The sequence below is a fragment of the Pectinophora gossypiella genome, chromosome 13 (genome assembly GCF_024362695.1).
Source record: "Pectinophora gossypiella chromosome 13, ilPecGoss1.1, whole genome shotgun sequence".
NCBI lineage: Eukaryota > Metazoa > Arthropoda > Insecta > Lepidoptera > Gelechiidae > Pectinophora > Pectinophora gossypiella.
The window spans coordinates 15,001,028-15,017,883 of NC_065416.1; the positions used below are offsets into that span (position 1 = coordinate 15,001,028).

General features: G+C 39.1%; 1 protein-coding gene across 2 annotated transcripts in view; it reads left to right on the forward strand.

Moving 5' to 3' along the window:
• Positions 1-16,856, forward strand: part of LOC126372119 (ATP-dependent RNA helicase DDX42) — a 329,796-nt gene that overhangs the window by 12,170 nt on the left and 300,770 nt on the right. Inside the window, exons 11-15 of one of the 2 annotated variants that reach the window (XR_007567116.1) lie at positions 3,274-3,424; positions 5,193-5,386; positions 6,218-6,327; positions 6,728-6,863; positions 9,213-9,798. Coding sequence is in view for 1 of the 2 variants with exons in the window: in XM_050017702.1 (XP_049873659.1) it covers positions 3,274-3,424; positions 5,193-5,386; positions 6,218-6,327; positions 6,728-6,863; positions 9,213-9,356 (735 nt within the window). In the remaining variant the exon portion in view is untranslated. Of the gene's footprint in view, positions 1-3,273; positions 3,425-5,192; positions 5,387-6,217; positions 6,328-6,727; positions 6,864-9,212; positions 14,606-16,856 lie in introns of those variants that run through there. The other variant, XM_050017702.1, reaches the window with a different exon arrangement.

Below are 16,856 nucleotides of genomic sequence, written 5' to 3' on the forward strand. Positions count from 1 at the left end.
GAACCTACCTACTGGCCTACAGACAGACGCAGGATTCCTGATCTGATAGACTTCTTTGTTACTAAAGGACTGTCGGATGTATACTGTGAAATAGAGCCCTGTCTAGATACAACCTCTGATCATTCACTCATTATTGGAATATTCAGTACAACTATTATATTCAAGGAACCACCTCTAACCTTATACAATCATCGAACAGATTGGAATGCCTATCTGGAGTACTTAGAGCACGAAATTAATCTAAAAATAAGACTTAAAACCGAACATGATATTGATGAAGCCACATTCTATGTGACAAACCTAATACAAAAAGCAGCTTGGCTTTCCACACCCAACATTAGCGCAAACCGTAAGAGTATAAATATTCCAATGGAAATAAGAAAGAAGATACAGGAAAAAAGGAAATTACGTAGACAATGGCAACAAGGGAGATTCACCAGTGATAGAAAAAAACTCAACAAAGCAGCAAGAGAATTGAAGGAACTAATTGATGATAATGAAAATGATACATTTAAGGACAAAATTACCTCACTATCGGGCACCAGAAAGGATAATTATAGTCTATGGAAAATTACAAAAAGATTTAAAAGACCTCAACAGCATGTGCCACCGATAACAACATCGTCAGGTGACTGGGCCAAAACACCACAAGATAAAGCCGAAGTCTTTGCTAAGCATCTCAGTCAAGTGTTCAAACCAAACCCATCGACAATGAGGGAATTTGAAGAGGATCTGGTTGCTGTGATAAACAGCGATCAACAACTTTCTTCTCCATTGAGATTGGTGACGCCAAGGGAAATTCATAGAAATATTATGAATTTGAAAAATAAAAAGGCTCCTGGATATGATTTGGTCTCTGGTGAGGTCCTTAAACACTTGCCAAGGAAAGTGGTTGTCTTCTTGACAATGTTATTTAATGCTATAATGAGACTGCAATACTACCCTAAGCTGTGGAAGATATCTCACATATGTATGATATTAAAACCAGGCAAACCACCAAATGAACCCAGCTCATACCGACCAATCAGCCTCTTACCTACAATATCGAAGCTGTTTGAAAAAGTATTCTTAGACCGCCTGAAACCGGTCTTAGAAGAGCAAGTTATCATTCCAGACCATCAGTTTGGATTTAGAGAGCGCCATTCTACTGTTGAACAGGTGCACAGAGTAGTCGACGAAATTCGCAAATCTCTGGACAAAAAGGAATATTGTGCTGCCGCATTCCTGGACATCCAACAGGCCTTTGACAGAGTCTGGCATACTGGCCTTTTGTATAAACTTAAAACCTTGTTGCCAAACTCATTCTTCATGGTGCTAAAATCATACCTTTTAGATAGAAAATTCCAAGTCAGAGTTGGTGAATCAACATCTAATATTTATAACATTGAAGCTTCTGTACCACAGGGCTCTGTTCTTGGACCTGTGCTGTACTCAATATACACAGCTGACCTGCCGTGCAACAATGATGTACTGACAGCAACTTATGCTGATGATACAGCTTGCCTTGCAAGCCATAAAAATCCTGATGTTGCATCACAGAGACTTCAAAGACAATTGGATGAGATTGATCAGTGGCTACTTAGGTGGAGGATTAAATCAAGTGCTACAAAATCGGTACAAATAACATTCACTCTACGCAAAGGGGACTGCGCTTCTGTCGCTATGGGAGGTGAGCAACTGCCTAAACAAAACTGTGTCCGCTATTTGGGCCTGCACTTGGACCGAAGACTGACTTGGGCACATCACATAAAAATGAAGAAAACTGAAGCTGCATTGCAATACCAAAAATTTTACTGGTTGCTCGGTGGAAAGTCTCCATTGTCTCTAAACAATAAACTACTTGTTTACAAATGTATTATCAAACCAATCTGGACCTATGGAATTCAATTATGGGGCTCAGCTAGTAATTCTAACCTAGAAATCCTACAAAGATTCGAAAACAAGGTTCTGAGAGATATAAGCGGTGCGTCCTGGTACACAAGGAATTCCGAAATTTATGAATACCTGGAAATGCCTACTATTAAAGAGGAAGTTGTAAGCTACAGTATAAAATACAAGGAAAGACTTGAAAGCCACACCAACATGCTAGCTAGAGATCTGCTACAGCTGAATCAGTTGAGACGTCTGAAAAGATGGAATATACTTTCCCTGGATGAGAGACTAGAAAAAAGAAAATAAATAAATATCAAATTCCGGTAAAACATAGCCTTGAGGATAGCAGTTACTGGACTGCACCTCTAAATAAATAAATACAACCACAAACTATCTGATAAAGGCTTACAAGTCGATGGCAGATCGCAGTGATAAAAAAAAAAATAAAAAAAAAAAAAAAAAAAAAAAATTCGGTAGGTAACATAGTTACATTTTGAATCGTCAATTTTTACATAACGAACGTCTCATCCGCCTAAAACTACTGCAGCTTCTCACAACCTGTACAGCTGGGGAAGATAAGCTGCAAGAAAAAACTCGGCACAGATGTTCTTTAAAAAAAAACCCATAAAATATTGTTACATATAATATTGTACAATTTAGTAATTTTAACTATTACTGTCTTAAAACTGTTCTTAAAGGTAAATTCTGAATGTCAATGGGAATCTTGTTGTAAAATCATACATTGCCCCTTAAAAGATTTAGTAATCTTACACAGTCGACTGACATTTAAGACACGTTTATTATTATTCCGGGTATTAACATTATGTAAGTTTGTATGTGTCGTTTAGTATTGTAACTAAATTTCTAAACGTAATTGTCACTGTCATATATTGCCGTCTCTCTTTTCTTCCGATCTTCTCACGCACAAGGTTTCACTAATAGTTAATTAGTTTTTTTGGAAAATACAGTGCATATCGAAGTAATCTGCGTTTCAATTAATGAGGCAATTCAATCTCAAGAAATATGTACAAAACATAACATGGGTATATTAAGTGAGTGTGATTGAGTGAGTGTGAGTGAGAGAGTGAGTGTGAGTGAGAGAGTGAGTGTGAGTGAGAGAGTGAGTGTGAGTGAGAGAGTGAGTGTGAGTGAGAGAGTGAGTGTGAGTGAGAGAGTGAGTGTGAGTGAGAGAGTGAGTGTGAGTGAGAGAGTGTGTCAGTGAGTGAGTGTGAATGAGTGAGTGTGAGGGAGTGAGTGTGAGTGAGTGAGTGTGAATGAGAGAGTGTGAGTGAGTGAGTGAGTGAGTGTGAGTGAGTGAGTGAGTGTGAGTGAGTGAGTGTGACTGAGTGAGTGAGTGTGAGTGAGTGAGTAAGTGATTTGATGATCTCTTTCTTCTTCCAGTTAGACGCAGAGCAAACAGCAGCTAACTTAGGAGTCCAACAGTACGACGCGTTACTTCTACACGGTGACATGGACCAGGCTGACAGAAACAAAGTCATCACGGCTTTCAAACGACAGGAGAGCAGTATTCTAGTCGCTACCGATGTCGCTGGTACGTACAGTCATGAGCAATATAATGTACCCACTTTAGGACTCTGTCGCACTAACATATTTGACATTTAGTGAGACTTACAGTTCAATTTTTCAAAAAAGTTAATGTGACATGATACCAAAGTGTATACATATTAATGCTCGTGACCGTATCCACTTTAGAACCATGTCACACTATCATATTTAACATTTAATAAGACTTACATTTAAAATTGTAAAAAAAGTTAATGTGACATGGTTTCAAAGTGTTATGTATTAGTACTCGTGACACACGCGTATATATACGTTTGTCGTGGTCAGATCTTAGAATTGGCTACTTGACAGGTTAGGGATAAGTATTTAAAAAAATACAATTGCTTATTTTATATACTAGAAAAAACGTCAAATCACGAAATTGCTATGGAATTTGTTTGCTCACTGTGACGTCATAGAAAAACGTGATAAAATATCGGACCTATTAAGTTTTTCTTGATTAAAATTCATAAATAAGTTAAATAGAAGAAAGAAAATGGTTTTCGTTAGTTTTAGATCTGTCTTTATTTGATAATAAGAATTTCATAGTTTATCTTGAACCTAACGGCCTCCGTTATCCAGTGGTTGAGCGTTGTGCATACGATCCGGAGGTCCCGGGTTCGAAACCCGGTGGGGACAAATCACTTTGTGATCCCTAATTTGGTTAGGACATTACAGGCTGATCACCTGATTGTCCGAAAGTAAGATGATCCGTACTTCGGAAGGCACGTTAAGCAGTTGGTCCCGGTTATTACTTACTGATGTAAGTGCGTAGTCGGTACATGAGTCATGTCAGGGGTCTATGGCGGAGTAATAACCCTGACCAGTAATGCACCTCACAGTCCACACGATGGAAGATCTTGAACCTCAACACAGTTGAGGATACAGTCGTGAGCTTTTATTTATTTAAAGGGATAGTAACAGCTTATCCAATATAAGATTTACAAATAGTAAAAAACATGTTGCAAGCCAATTACTTACTATCCACGGTTTACATTTTGTATGATTGAAGCAATGTAGGTACGCATATATAGGTACTTAAAGAGGTATTACATTCTAAAAACTACAACAGAGTAACTAATATTTTATTTTATTTATTTGGGAAATTTACAGCGTCTTAATAGTATTAATAAAACTAACGTATATAAATTGGAAGGACATTACAAGCTTCCACATACAATTATAAATGTAAACAGTTTTAGCAAAGAACGGAAGATGCGCCGTATATCGATGCATCAGTATGCATAAATTATGGTGTTTGTACGGTGTTCCAGTACAGACTTTAAATGATACATTTGATTTGTTTTACGATGATTTATTGATAGAAATTAAGTATAAAAATGATAATGAGTACACGCGATGATTGCTGATTGTGAACTGAATTGCGTTGACCTAAATTGCATACAAATGATGAAGAGTGCTGAGGTGACAATGTGTGTGTGTGTGTTTGTGCGTGCGTGCGTGCGTGCGTGCGTGCGTGTGTGCGTGTGTGCGTGCGTGCGTGCGTGTGTGCGTGTGTGCGTATGTGCGTGCGTGCGTGCGTGCGTGCGTGCGTGCGTGCGTGTGTGCGTGCGTGCGTGTGTGCGTGTGTGCGTGTGTGCGTGCGTGCGTGCGTGTGTGCGTGTGTGTGAAAGACAGTGATCACCCCAGCCCTCCGATTAGTTAATAGGAGCTAGATATAATTATTACGAGAACAAAAGAGGAGGAGGAGAAGGGAAGCTTAAAGGCTAAGCTTATGGTATGCCTTGGTTGGTCAGCTCGAGGGCTGGACATCCCGCACATCCGCACCGTGGTGAACTACACGGTGGCGCGCGACATCGACACGCACACGCACCGCGTGGGCCGCACGGGCCGCGCCGGCGTGCGCGGACACGCCTGGACGCTGCTGCAGCGGGACAAGGACAAGGAGTTCGCGGGACACCTGCTCAGGAACCTCGAGGGGGTGCAGCAGGTCAGTCATCTCCATCTCAGGCCTTTACATCTTTATCAGATGATTCAAACAGCGTTTCTGTGGCAGCTTTTAAAATGGCTGTAAAGTCTGATGCGAGAGCGACAGTAGCCGAGGGGGTGCAGCAGGTCAGTACACAATCAGAATCATTTATCCAACGTAATTATCATAAACTTGTTGAAGATCAATGTAACATTTTTGAATCTACGTCATTTCGCAACGTGTTATGGCTGAGGAGAAGAAATGACAAGAAACTGCAACAGCAACACATCTTTAAAAAACCAATGAGGGTACATTACAAGTTATTTAATAACAAGAGGAACACATTCAATACCAGACATTTTTATCGTTTAGGTAGTCATTAATTTTATAATAAGCTTTTTTACATAAAGTAAGCTTCACGTGAGCTTTAAACTTATTTTCTGACAATACAGTACATACATTCTGACAGTACATACATAGACATCCCTGGAGGCAGCTCTGTTCAACCGCTGGGAGAACCTCAACAGGGAGTGGAAGGCATCATCAGGCCCAGCACCGAGTTATACTAGGAGACAGCTGCGGTACATCTGGCGTGTTGCCAGTGAACTGGTGGCTTATAAGAACTTGGTTGTGGTTGTTGTCACCATCATCATAAATCATAAACAGCCACGTCCCACTGCTGGGCACAGGCCACCTGTGTTGCCGTATTTTTCGTTTCTTTTTCAGAACGTCTAGAGCTCTGCGCTAGGTTTTTCTTGCAGCTTTTCCCCGGCTGTAGAGGTTGTGAGAAGCTTCAGTAGTTTTAGCCGGATGAGACGGTTATATTTTACTAAAGAAACTTGATCTTCACAGGAGGTACCAGAGGAGTTGATGCACCTAGCGATGCAGTCGGCGTGGTTCCGCAAGTCTCGTTTCAAGAAGGGCAAGGGGAAGAACCTCAACGTCGGCGGCTGTGGGCTCGGGTAAGTTTCTCGAGCTTTAGGCTCCGGATCCGGAGGTCCAGGGTTCGAATTCCGCTGGTGACAGAATCACAAAAATAACTTGTATTGAGTTTAAGTTATGTTGTCATAACTATTGTTAAATATAAACACTCAGCCTATATACGTCTCAATGCTGGCCACAGGCCTCTCCTCAATCAACCCGAAGCGGTATGGACGATACTCCACCACGCTGTTTTAAGGCTAATAGCCGAAACCAACAGCTTAATGTGCTTTTGAAGCACGGAATCTTACTTTTTCGGTCAACCAAACAAAGGACCGTCTGATGTCCCCATCGGGAATCGAACGCGGACCTCCAGATCGTGAGCCTAACGTTCTAAGCACTAGACCACGGAGGCTGTTACGTCTTCATTTTCGTCCCCAGGTACAAGGAGCGGCCAGGGTTACCAGCCCACAATGATGACGCGACCCCCAGCGCTACAGTGGAGAAGGTCAGCCACGGGCCCGCCACCGACCGCCTCTCCTCCCTCAAACAGGCCTTCCGCTCGCAGTACAACCAGGTAACGTCCCCACTACACCTCACTACAATATATATACAGGGTGGCCCAGAAGTTCAGGTTCAAAATGAAAAATTAGATAGAGGGGCTCATTAGCTACCAGAAACACCCCCATGTATGTTCAGCAATTATTTACGGTTTAGGAGATATGACCCATTTTGTACCTTTTTCTAGATTTTCTACCTTACTTCAGAAATAATCATTTTGTCGCTATCCCTTTCTTAATAATTATTTTATTTTACTTCACAACTATGCCTAAAGCTGTGTACCGCTCAATCAAAGATAAATCGAAGTCAAATCAAAAATAAAAAAAAAGTTATCGGAAGTCAAAGTGAGAATTCGACCAAAATTGTTACAGTTGTTAAAACTTCGCCGAAGAATAATAAACACATGAGATTGTCATGGACCCTGAAAGTATTTCTAAAAACTGCTCCATTTAATAGGCTTTTAGAAACATCCAAAAAAAGTACCCTTAATACGGGCAAAAAACTAAGTAATTTGACCTCAAATATTGCAAGACAGACAGATTTGAAGGAAAATTTGACATTCTCATACAATGTAGCTGCTTCTTTCTAACGTTGTTAAAGGTGCTCAAAGACACATTTTCAGTTAAAAGTAAATAAAAATCACGCTTATAATCGCTAACAGGGTAGACATAGCAACAATCCGAAGAGAAAACTTGCAGTCACTTTTGGTATTCGTATTTTAATGAAGGTACAGGTAGATTTGAAGGAAAATGTTATCCCCAAACACTGTTGGTGATTCATACTATTGGATACTAAAATAAAATCTGTCTTTGAGCACCTTTAACAACGTTAGAAAGAAGCAGCTACATTGTATGAGAATGTCAAATTTTCCTTCAAATGTGTCTGTCTTGCAAACTTTGAGGGCTAATTACTTAGTTTTATGCCCGTATTAAGGGTACTTTTTTTGGATGTTTCTAAAAGCCTATTAAATGGAGCAGTTTTTAGAAATACTTTCAGGGTCCATGACAATCTCATGTGTTTATTATTCTTCGGCGAAGTTTTAACAACTGTAACAATTTTTGTCGAATTCTTACTTTGACTTCCGATAACTTTTTTTTATACTTGATTTGACTTTGATTTATCTTTGATTGAGCGGTACACAGCCTTAGGCATAGTTGTGAAGTAAAATAAAATAATTATTAAGAAAGGGATAGCGACAAAATGATTATTTCTGAAGTAAGGTAGAAAATCTAGAAAAAGGTACAAAATGGGTCATATCTCCTAAACCGTAAATAATTGCTGAACATACATGGGGGTGTTTCTGGTAGCTAATGAGCCCCTCTATCTAATTTTTCATTTTGAACCTGAACTTCTGGGCCACCCTGTATATATATATATATAGAAGTTACATTAATATATATGTATATTTTAATATTGCTAAATTGCAATTAAGAAGGCAACTAATAGATTTATGCACATTACAAAAAATAGGGGTCACTTCACACTAGTCTTCTTTCAGAAATATTCATAACCACACCATCACGTTTACCTCGTGCGGCTAATCGTGACCTCACTTTCTGGCTGCGTAACTTCGGAACACAAAGGGACTCAAACAATCCTATCATACGCATGTGTCGGTTTTATAATAATGTTGCCTCTATAAATAAAAACTTGGATATTTTTAATAATTTTGCAACATTTAGAACACAAATTATCAAAAGTCTAAAATCAGTCGAAAACTGAAGTCGCTTTGTTTTTTGTATTGTATTTTTTTTTCTTTACATCTTTTTAGTTGCTATATGATTTTGCATGCTGTCAACGCACCCTGTTTGGGATGTTGACTGACCATTTTTGTTTGTAATTGTATATTTTATCATGTATTGTTAAATATCCTGTTGTGTGTTGCAATAAATAAATAAATATAATTGAAAGAGTTGAAGAGCCAGCCGTAGTCTGGCGTTAGGTTCATAAGAGTTGAAACGAAGCCAGAAGGCTGATTAAAGTACCGGCTATATGAACTTTTCTTACACTGCACCTTGGTTAGAGAAGGTTGGTTTCCTTGAAAACATAGGGGGAGAGGTTTTTTTTTATTTTGATGGGTTTGCTCTTGGCTCCAGACTTACCCGAAGACATTGACGAAGCCTAAGATGGAGCGAGCTCGCCCAGAAGGCCTGTTCACTCTGTTGCGTTCGTAACCGCAGAAATACACCATATTATAGCATAATATCACGCCTGTATACCCACGCTCCGCCAGCTATGTTTAAGTCCCTTGTAGTAGGGTGCGACCCCATGATCGTTAACCGGGCACAAATCCTGGGAATCACGTGATATCAATTATCTATAAACCAAATATGAATTCAAAGACATTTGTTTGTCTTTTTCTCAGTTCACAGCATCATCGGACCACTCGTGGGAGCAGACGATGTCGAGCATCCAGCCCGGGGTCAACGCCCCCGCGGCGCAGCAGGAGGAGTCTCCCGCGCAGCAGGAGCGCGTGCGCCGCAGCGGCAAGCGCAGCCGGTGGGAGTAGCGTATGCTGGGACACGGATAGGTATTGTTAAGGAATCGCTTAGGCACGGTCAGTTGCCTAGTAAACTGTATATATGTTACGGCATGCTATGATGGCCGCTTTTGTTATAAATTACGAGGAGCGCCGGTTTTAATCCCGGTAATGGACTTGCAACAATGAGTTAACCATTATAGACGGCGATACGGCTCACCACCTATCTCGGTCTAACAGAAAGCTCGGTGAGGTGTGGGTACTTCGTTCATCTTGCTTTGGAGGTACCTCTGACTACCCCAATTGGGAGTTGGGAGCTTATAATATATTTTGCTAGCAGCCTTCGCAACGTCAGACGCCCAAATCGTTTAACTATTGTGTCTGGAAATCCGACCCTTACGAGGTTAACGTAACGTTCAAATTCAAACCACATTTGTCAGTACACTTTCATCCTTTTCTTTTAGTCAGAAACGTCATTTGCTAGAGTGAGAGAGTGAATACACGCGGCAGAATTGACGAGGCGATAGCGTGTTTAACGTGCGGTTTCGCTCTATCAAATGAAGGTTCTGAGTGACAGAAAGAGATAGAAGTATAGGAAAGTGCGATGCAGTGCTGACTTCATGGTTGGGACAAATGTCAAAGTAAGGTATGCGCAACTAAAACACATAATAACGGGTTCTTACCGCGTTTAAAGAAAAATCGAAATCGATCGCAACGGTCGATCGATTTTTTTTTCGATTTTTCGATCGTGTCGAAATATCGGGAGTCTCATATTCTTACTTTAAACGCGGTAAGACCCGTTATTATGTGTTTTAATTATGATAATAACCGCGTAAACTTAAAACAATGTATGCGCAACTAATTCGAAACTCATTGCGTTGCTTTTCAGTTGCTACTGCAATTAGGGCTTCTCTATGTTTACCATCAGGCATAGTTGAGCCAACACACTTGACCAATTTAAAAAAAAATGCGGCCATTATAGCGTGTTGCTAGTTTAGGGCACTGACTGTACTTTGAGAGTATCATATCGTTATCGGGCGTCATTATAGTTCAGAAAGAGAAAATTAAATCGAAAAAAATCTCACTTGGACGGGATTTGAACCCGCAGCTCCTGTCAAGCCGGGACGACCGTGTTAACCATTATACCACCGGGCCTCTTCCCAGGATAATAGTCCCGACTTCTCATCATCACTACAACAGCCTCCATGGTTCAGTAGTTGAGCGTTGTGCTCACGATCCGGAGGTCCCGGGTTCGAATCCCGGTGGGGACAAATCACAAAAACCACTTTGTGATCCCTAGTTTGGTTAGGACATTACAGGCTGATCACCTGATTGTCCGAAAAGTAAAAAGATCCGTGCTTCGGAAGGCACGTTAAGCCGTTGGTCCCGGTTATTACTTACTGATGTAAGTACGTAGTCGTTACATGAGTCATGTCAGGGGCCTATGGCGGCTCAGTAATAACCCTGACACCAGGGTTGATGTGGTTGGTAATTCACCTCACAATCCACGAGATAGAAGAAGAAGATCATCACTACGAGTTCAAGTACCGTCGGAGTCAGATTTTTTTTCGATTGAATTTTCTCTGTGAGTTTCCCTAACCATGGGTGAGTGCTGTAAAAATAAAAATCATCATTATAGTTCTCTAGCATGGTGCGTGCAGGACAGAAATATAGAGTACTGCCTAGTGCGAAAGAGACAGACTGTACTAGTCTGGCATCTATCCTGTACGTTATGCCATGGTATAAGAAAACCAGGTATGCTCAAATGTGACAGCTAACATTTCAAAGTTAGCTCAGCTGACTTCATCCCACCCTGCGTTGCCATTTCGTAAAACATAAATTACCCACAACCAATGTTTTTATATTTAAACCAATGTTTTACCAATGTTTTTATGTTTTTGTTTTTATGTAAAATAAAATAAAAAAAATGTATATGCTTATGATAAATTGCATAGAAACGTGATCCGCGCCGCACACCCTATCCATCCTGGTATGGTCGCCATGTGGAAGGTGTGTTGTTACGTAATTGAAACGACGTGTGTTCTTATTAAAGTCTCGTTTATTACTAGCAGTTTTATTATATTATAACTATAACTAAGTTACACCACTACACTTTGCAAGGAAATTTTTAACTTGTAGTAAAAGATTTACCTAAAGTTTGAATGATTTTTATATATAATGTCAAGTAATAGGAATTAAATACATTAGTCAGTAATTTGCTTAATTTTCAATAATATTTACGTCCTTGGAATGTCGGAGATACCAATTTAATGGTAACACAGTGGTCACACTTACGTCAGCAAAGGGCTAGCAATGGCGGCTTGTCATAGGATTGAGCATACCTAGTTTTCTTATACCATGCGTCATGCAATAACGCAAAAGGTATGGAGCAACATCTAATCAAGGCATTAATCTAATCACCCTAAAGCACCATAATTGTATTGTCACTTTATAGTAAAAACCATGCAGGCTCCATTTTGCAAAATCGCATTCGAATGTGATTTTTGTTAACAGAACCTCGCAATAGACGAGATAGTTTCAATCCAGTAGTGCTAACATGCGCATCGTGATAAAATTTTGTCTTTTTTTACCTTTGATGGGTTTGATCTCGGCCCCAGATTTGCCCGAAGGCATTGACGAGGCCTAAGATGGAGCGAGCTCGCCCAGAAGGTGCCTGTTCACTCTGGCGCTTACTTGGTTTTCACTTACGATACGTGCTGGCATGAAAGAAAATATTTCAGACTTAGATAAAAAAAAATAACAGCATAAAATAGCATTAAATGAAGGCAGTTGTGTTTTAAATATAAAGTTAGTTTGTCTGTTAGTTAAATAAAATATGAATAAAAAAATAAAAGCGTTAAAGAATTCAGCTTCAGAGAAAAATTTAAAGAAATTGCCTACTTGACAGTTTTCGGATATGTATTTTAAAATTGAATTTTTTCTCGAAAAAGCTTTATGTAATAGTAAAAAAAACATATTTTTCTTCAATTATTTTAAATTGCGCGCGAAAACGGTTGGTCACGTGACGTTTTGCCCAGAGACGTCACATTTCAACAAACAAAGAAACTGTCAAGAGTATAACTTGAAACATGACTGATCGTTTTTTTTACTTTGTGAAATGTGACGTCACACGAAGCTCAATCATGGACAGATGAAATGATGAGATAATGGGCGGAAGGCAAGACGGAAACCACTGCCCTATTTTTCCCTAAAAAGAATGCTACACCTACAAGAGCGTGGCTCTTAAATTCTTAATAAATACATATATTGGATAATTATTGTTAAATGATAAACTACCATATCCGACATATTTCATGTTTTATTGTTACAACTGTCAGGTAGCCAATTATACGAAAATCTCAAATCCCAAATTGTAAAAAGAAGTTATTTTTTTTTAAACGCACACTAGCAAAACGGGAATAAAAATTGAGCTAAAAATCTTTTTAGTTAAAAAAAAACGCATAATCTGGTGACAATAAAACTTTAATGTTTTTTTTTAAAAAGCTGAAGTGTTAAAGCAAGATTGTGTTTGTAAGGGAATATATTTTTTTACAGTCAAATAGTGAAACTGCTTAGTAATGTAGGTATAAAGGTCACCCAATTACACGACTGCTGCCTTACTAATAAAATATCATTGAAATATGGGCTTTAAGTCGTGGTCTTGCGATATAGTTTATATTGGCCCCGATTCCTGTAGACACCTCCTAATTTTACTTTAAGTTATACCTGTCATTTTCTTATCCGCCGAAAAGGAAAGGGACGGGTAATCGACAAGTGTAACTTAAAATAAAATTAGATGGTGTCTACAGGAATTGTCAGTACTATTTAGAGGCGGAGGGCAGGAGTCCTAGTATGGCTTTGTAATAGATTACTCTGGGCGCCATCCCACTTGTGTCAGACAGAGCACTGCGGGGCGGAAGGCAAGAGGGAAACCACTGCCCTATTTTACCTACAAGAGCTGCACCGACAAGAGCGTGGCTCTTAAATTGATGATGATGACAGGAATTAGCAATATTGACAACATAAATTAGCAGACAGCTTGGTGTCAGCTTGCTTCCCGCCATCAGACTGCTCGGTAGTTGACCAGAGTTGGGGCAGAGTCGTCAAATGGGTCACCTTAAAAGTATAATACGCTTGTATAAGAGTTTCTTTCAACACGCTTGCACGGTATCCTAACCTGTATATCTGTAGTACGACTGCCAATAATCTCCCTAGCGTTATCCCTTCTTTTATCGTGTGGGTTGTGAGGTGGATTACCAATCCCATCAACCTTTGTGTCAGGGTTACTATTGAGTCGCCAAAGGCCCCTGAAATGGTTCATATAACGACTTCTAACTTACATCAGTAAGTAGTAACCGGGACCAACGGCTTAACGTGCGTATTAACGGTTAGAAGAAGCGTTATCGCTGAAGATTTGACAGGTCCGGTTTTTTTACAGGAGCGGCTGCCTGTCTGACCGCACATACCTCCGTATTGAATTTCTTTGGAATGTGGCTTTCCTCATGCTGTTTTCCTTCACCGCTGAGCACGTAGTATTCATATATGATCCAAACATGAACTCGAAAACTAATTCGAATATCATTGGTTTTGATTCCCCAGTGTCGCGGCCTTGCAATAGACTAAACCGAACTGTCAAAAGTTACAAATTTTATCCGCTAGGGTTATTTTAGTGAGTAATTTTGGAGCCACTTTCGTTTTTTCTCAATATTTCTTTAAATTATAAACATAAATAGCTTGTACTGACGGGGATGATTCAGTTATGATTCTGAGTTGATATCAAGTGAAGTTTTATGTCGGAAAATTTATATTTTTTTGTGTTTTTTTTTTTAATTATTTTCAGTTCCATACTTTTGTGACGGAAAATTCCACCCATTATGGTCTGAATCATCTCTCAAAGTTTTCGTTACGATGTCACTAACACCCTGTATACGTCCCAATGCTGAACACAGCCCCCCCTCAATGACCCGGAGGAGATATGGTGAAAGTATTAATAGGAATTCGCCAAAGGTATTCTTTTTTAATTGCCTTTGTAAGCGTGTTGATGGCACTTTTATTAAAGATAGATAATATGTTGAATGTACCAAATGCTGTTCACGATTTACCTCGAATTATGCCTTGGTATATTACCTTTAGTGTATTGATATGTTTCTTACCTAAGTTGCCAAGTTATAAAAAAAAAGTTAAATGTGTAATGAATTGTCTGGTCTCGTTATGTGTGTAATAATATAATTTAACATGTATGTAAATAGGAATAAAAATGCTATAAATTCTTTGATTTATGAAGTTTTTTATTTCGGATATCCTTTTATTATTTTTAATAATTTTTGGTGCCGATTCTAGGTGACACTAACTTAGTTTTAGTACTATCTTTATCTCTGTCTTACACTCGTCGTGTCAAGTGAAGGACGGAAGAAAAGGGAAGGATTTTTAAAGTTGTCAGACTAAAATAAAATAACATTTTGTCTGCTAGGATAGGCACCTGTTTTGCTATAAGAATTCGTACCAATGAGGATGAAACTGCCTATTTCTCCCTTCAGGTGTCGCTACTGCTGAGTGTTCTTAAATTTTGAGTGTCTCCCCGTCGGCATTCGAACCCGGACCTTCACACCGTGAACCCAATGCTCTAACCACTGGACGACTGTGGCTGTCCAGCACAGTTAAATAAAATAATGGTGCTAATTCCTGCAGACGCCTAAATAAATAAATAAATCTTTATTTCAAGTAACCATTGACTCATATGTGTTAGTAAATGACTTATTTCTAATGTTAGTATAAAATAAATATAACACACAATATCAAAAGCTTATAATACATTTGGGCGCGTGCAGCCCACTGCAGCGACGCAAATAGGGGCTCTCATCTCCAATCGAACAGAGAGCAAAGTTAAAGCCTAAATCTAAATTTATTTTATTTTCAACACTAATGACGAACTAATCCAGGTTACGTTCACCAAAAACAATATAGATGGCGTTGTACAGATTTAATGTGATAATTACCTATTTTCTTGCCCGGTATATAATTATTCAAAAATGTAATGTGACTGAGGCATATATAAAAACAATTGTTGCTTGATATTTGGATCAGATACGTATAGAATTATGTTACTATCTATATTATGCTTCTCTTTATTTTAATCAGAATAATAAAGGGTGGAAGAAGTGTTGTGCCTGGTTTATAACAATTTATACCCAAAAACAAAGAAAAAAAAAATAAAAAAAAATGTTTTGTATGTCGTGTGCAATAAAGTATATTTGATTTGATTTGATAAGATGCATGTCTTACCCATGAAATTTTTGTTTTCCATTTTATTTAATACTAATCTCTAATCTAATCCATGAAATTAGAAAATTAAACTAAGAAAAAATTTAATATCGCCAATTTGTTTTTTTTAGGAAACGTAGAGTGGAAAGTCTCAATCTGGAATTTGCTCCGTTTAAATTTGAGCATATTTTACGCTTGAGTTTTCGAATCGTAGTCATTATTCAGAAGTTCGCGCTATCCGATAACACTGTAAAGACGATAATATCTCAACTTTCAGCAACTTAATACAGATAGCTGTCTTTGGAAGTTTGAGTGATTCAATTCAGCCGTATAGCTATTACAACGGTAAAGTTTTACCGGCTTTTGTGTTAAGTTATCGACCGGGCGAAGTTGTTGGCGTGTTGTATTTTACTGCTTGTATATTTTTTTGTTACTTATATTGTAGTGTTATGGGATTGTCTGCCCGGGCGTGTCGTAAAATCCGACAAACTAGCATTATCCCGTTAGGTACTTCGCGGAGTCCGCTTACCTAACCTGAAGATTTGACAACTTCGGTTTTTTATAGATGCAACTGCCTGTCTGACCTTCCAACCCGCGAAGGGAAAACCAGCCCAATACAGGTTAGGTCACATACCTCCGAAAATGCATTTCTCAGGAATGTGGGTTTCCTCACGATGTTTTCTTTCACCGCTGAGCACGTGATAATCACTTATGATCCGAACATGAATTTGAAAACAAATTCGACAATCATTGATTTAGGCTTGTACTGGATTTTGTTTTGTGAGGGTTTATTGTTCCATAAATTGTATGCCTGTCGATTGCCCGTCCTTTTCCTTTTCAGCGGATGTAAAACTGACAGATATAACTTAAAATAAAATTAGATGGTGTATACCTACTGGAATTTTAGATTAACCTCTATGCATATAAGTAAACAACAGAAAGGAAGCTTGCTGTTTCAAAACTGGAATTGTAATTCAGGTTGTGTGCCTGTTAAAACTAGGGTTAAAACACTGCTTACAACTACAACTTGTAAAATTATTTTCGCCGTCTGCAATCAGACATTCCATCACGGTGTAAACTTGTAACGTTCGTGCTCGGAGGCAGTTAGCGGCAAAACGGTGAGAATTAAACATGACCGCACTCTCCACGCGATTACTATTGTAATAACTTCTGCCGTTTCTGGCAGGCATTTAGTCGCTTGATTTCCGAACTGAGGGGTTATCGCTGTAATCTCTTGCCGATGTGAGGATGTGAGCTGGTTTGGACGTG